The sequence below is a fragment of the Microplitis demolitor genome, chromosome 9 (assembly GCF_026212275.2).
Source record: "Microplitis demolitor isolate Queensland-Clemson2020A chromosome 9, iyMicDemo2.1a, whole genome shotgun sequence".
NCBI classification, from domain to species: Eukaryota; Metazoa; Arthropoda; class Insecta; order Hymenoptera; family Braconidae; genus Microplitis; species Microplitis demolitor.
Genome location: NC_068553.1, coordinates 6496115 through 6500276, shown reverse-complemented (window position 1 = coordinate 6500276; position 4162 = coordinate 6496115). Strand labels below are relative to the sequence as shown.

At 32.3% G+C, this 4162-nt stretch overlaps 1 protein-coding gene across 1 annotated transcript; it reads left to right on the top strand.

The window, feature by feature from the left end:
• Nucleotides 1-3198: 3198 nt before the first annotated feature.
• Nucleotides 3199-3801, top strand: LOC106693379 (uncharacterized). Its single transcript, XM_014440784.1, has one exon. It carries the CDS (start codon nucleotides 3199-3201, stop codon nucleotides 3799-3801), a length of 603 nt encoding a protein of 200 aa, XP_014296270.1.
• The last annotated feature ends 361 nt before the right edge of the window (nucleotides 3802-4162 follow it).

Below are 4162 nucleotides of genomic sequence, written 5' to 3'. Positions count from 1 at the left end.
ATAAATTTATTAACACAACAAACTTGTTAACCTCAGATAACTCATTCAACTTTAGTTAAATTTACACTCGACGGTGTCAAATAATCAACACAAAATATTCAACCATTGTATTTTTATACACAAGAACACAAAATTTTCAACTGTATACCTTCCATTTCGGCTGCTGAATGGCCTTTTTTTCATTTATTTTTGTTAATAGTGAAGAAACGGCACATCTTACCACAAATATGCACAGGACCAATCTTTTAGGAAATTTTGTCTTTTACAAAATTGCTCATTACACTTGTTTGTGAGTTTTCGCATAACTTTTGATAAAAAATTTTTTAATAATTTTCCGTTGGTAAAACTTCATTATAGTATGGAAGAAAACTTCTGACCAAATTTCATCCAAATCGGAAGGGATCGATTCGACCTATCGGTCGATTTGACATTGAATGACCCACATTAAAACAAAAAAAAAACTCATAATCGAGCTCATTATTGCGAAAATTGTGCTGACGCTTGAAAAAAAAATTTTTCCATGTTAAATAAATATAAAATTTATTTTTGTTAATAAACATGTTTTTGTAGAAAATTAAATACACATCAAAAAAGCTTTCAATCACTTTCAATATTTACTTAAATACATGCCATTTATTTTAGTTTTATCAAACTGTAAAATAAGACCATAATTTTTGCTGTTAGAATTCCACGGCAGATGAATAGCAGCAAATAGCTTATCCTCATATCACAAGACCTATACAACTGGAATCTTAAAAATGTTACCAGCGTTGAGTTTACTTTTATATCAAATCAAGAGTATTTACAGAAAATGGATTGTTTAGACGTTCAATACTTGAAGTCAAGGACGATAAAAGAAATACGAGCATGGCATCTTTATTTACCAATTAATGATACTTTAGGATATGCTTGTATTTAAAATATATTAATATCCTCAAGAAGTTCAAAAATTAAAGTCAGATGTCGAATAATTTGCAGTGTCCACTTGGGCAGAGCTCTGCTCTCTCGATTCTTCTGCGCTGTGTGCTCTACTGTTTCGTTTTGATGCTTCTGTCTTTTCTTTGAACTACTTTACCTGGGGTCTTTTACCTTCAAATAACTCTACTTCATAAGCATTTTTTTCTTTTCTAATTTATCCTTATTCTTATTCTTAATCATTTAAGGCTAAGACTATATCTGAATAGGAAGATATATAATCAATAGAAATTACAGCAGTGACTGGGAGCCAATGCGACTATTAAACAAAATTTTCTCTGCACATGTAATTAGTGTAGAGCAACAAATGTAACAGTGAAATAAGCATTGATTTCTTAGGTAACAGTTGTTTATCCACCAAAAGTTAGTAGTGATACTATTCAATAAACTTTTTTTTGTTGGCTATTATAGGAAGTCCAGAACATGCATCGTTCTATAGTGTTTACACAAACAAGTATAAGTTGCAGCTTAATTTGTTTATCTACAGTCGCATAGGTGCCTAGGGTACCAGAGGGCATGTGGAGGTGGATAGGGTAAATTGCAATGTGAGTCAATGTTTTATTTAAATACGTCGCTGTGACCCTACAGTCAAGCCCCATGGGTGTCCTGAACTGTAGTAGCATGCACTTAATATAGGAAGTGACAGAACATTTTTTATTTCTTTCTTGCAGCAGTCGAATTTCAAAAGGCTTCTGTTTATTAATGCGTTCTTTATTATCTACATGTTTTCGGCTCTGATAATCATATGATTAGCTATCGTAGCTGCAAAGTTATTATGAATTGATTTTTGTCCTTTGGTTGCTTTAAGTAACAGTAAAAAGAAAGTCTAGAAATTTTTTTTTTTTTTTTTTTCTAAGAATTTTTAGGATTCAACAGTATAGAAGTAACCGGCTAAAAAAAAAAGATTTTCAAATTATTCAATGACCTGAAAAAATGATCATAAACGATACATAATTACTGACTGTAACTACTGAATGTATTAAACAATTAAAATTATGATTGAAGGGCAATTTTTATTGAAAATAGCCATATAAAGTATATATAAGGTAGAAATAACATTTGTGGCCACTGCTTTGTTTAGAGGAGAGGGGGGCAGCTTTGAACATCATAAATTAAAAATAGAAAAAAACATTTTTCCAACCAAAGAATTTTAAATTTAAGGTGGTAGCACAGTTGCCATCTAGTATTCATCAACAGCTGTTTTATTTTTCACGTTAAACCTAACCTACAATTACTAGTCAAATTTACGCTGGAATTCTAAAATATTTATTTTTTGAATGTAAGCATCTCATAGTTCAAATAATAATGTAGTCATAAATTTGTAAAGTGTCATTAGATCTTTATATCTTCCACTATCTAATTAAATTAAATGGTTTCGATATTGTTGATTTTTAATTAGTTTAAATGAATTATTTATGTTAAGTATGTTATTGGGGCAGCTTTGAACAAAAAACAGGGGGGCACGTTTGAACACTTACAAATCAAAGTAATTATAATGAATCTAAGTTTTCGTTTCTTTTAAATTATTTATAAAAAAAATATATGATCTGAAATACATGGTTATGGAATAATTTTTTAATTTCAAGGTTAATCATGGTTAGAAATTATAAAAAAAAGCGGACAAGCAGTGACAATGAAAATGATTTGCGAAAGGCTATAGTCCATGTGATTAACAAGACGATGACTCTACGAGATGCTGCAAATGTTTATGGTATTACAGTTGGTACCTTATTCTAACGCGTAAAGAAATTTCGCGAAGATAAAAAACTAAGAAGTGATGGATACTCTTCTAATTGTTCAACAAGAGAAATATTTACGAATGTTGAAGAAAAAATGTTGGAATCATATTTACTACAAAGTTCTAAAATGAACTATGGTTTAACGTATAAACAAACAAGAATTTTAGCTTACAAATATGCTGTAGCTTTGAATAAATGTCCAGCTCAATGGCAAAAAAATGAGATTGCTGGAATAGAATGGATGAAATGTTTTATGAAGAAACACAAAGTACTGTCATTACAAAAACCAGAAAATACTAGCCTTTCAAGACCAACAAGTTTCAATAAACATAATGTTTCTGAATTTCAGAATAACTATGAAGAAGTAATGTAAAGGTAGGAGACGTGTGTAACTACAGTGGTGCAAGCACCAAAAATTATTGCCCAATCAGGTAAAAAGCAAGTTGGACAAAGTGTTTCGGCTGAAAGAGGGCAGTTAATAACCATGTGTGCAATTGTTACTGCTTCAGGAAACTCAATACCACCAGTATTTATACTTCCTAGAGCTCGTTTCCATGAAAATATGCTTATAGGGGCACCCGTTGGTAGCATTGGTTTCGCAAATAGTCCTCAAAGCGGTTGGATGACTGGAGCACTATTTATTAAAGTATTGGAACACATACAAAAAGCAACAGGATGCAATAATGACAATAAAATCTTGTTATTATTAAATAATCACGAAAGCCACTGTACACTAGATGCTATTAAATTTTGTCGTGATATAGGAATTATTCTTCTGACATTTCTACCACACTGTACTCACCGTCTCCAGCCTCTAGAGGTTGTAGTTGTGGGGCCTTTTAACCGAAAACTTTCCGTTTCTCAGAATGACTGGTTATTGAATAACCCCGGTAAAACAATAACAATTCGTCATTTAGCATCAATCGTTACTCCTGCTTATAATGCTGCGTTCACTCCAAGTAACATTACCTCAGGGTTTTCTAAGCCAGGTATTTATCCAATTTCGAGGAATGTATTCACAGATGATGACTTTCAATGTTCCGAAGTTACGAATCACCCTTTACCATCATCAACTTCTACTCAATGAATAGGTTCTATCGGGCAAGAACCGTCTAATGCCAATTTGGATACGAATAACCTGACACAACCATTGATAAATCCTCCAGAAAAAGCTCAAAATCAGCTAGAAAAATCTAACATCGAAAACGTGGCTAATAACACTCAACTGCTATCTCCCGCTTTTGTACAGCCTTTCCCAAAAGCAGCACCCCGTACAGAAGGAAAAAGAGGAAGGAAGAAAGGAAAGTCACGTGTTGTAACAGACAGTCTAGAAAAGAATGAATTGAAGCGAGACTTTTGGAACGACAAAACCGATTGACAAAATCACCATTGGCTTCGAAGAAAAAAAAAAAATTCGGATGAAAAAGTAGTCAAGAAAACAACTAAGC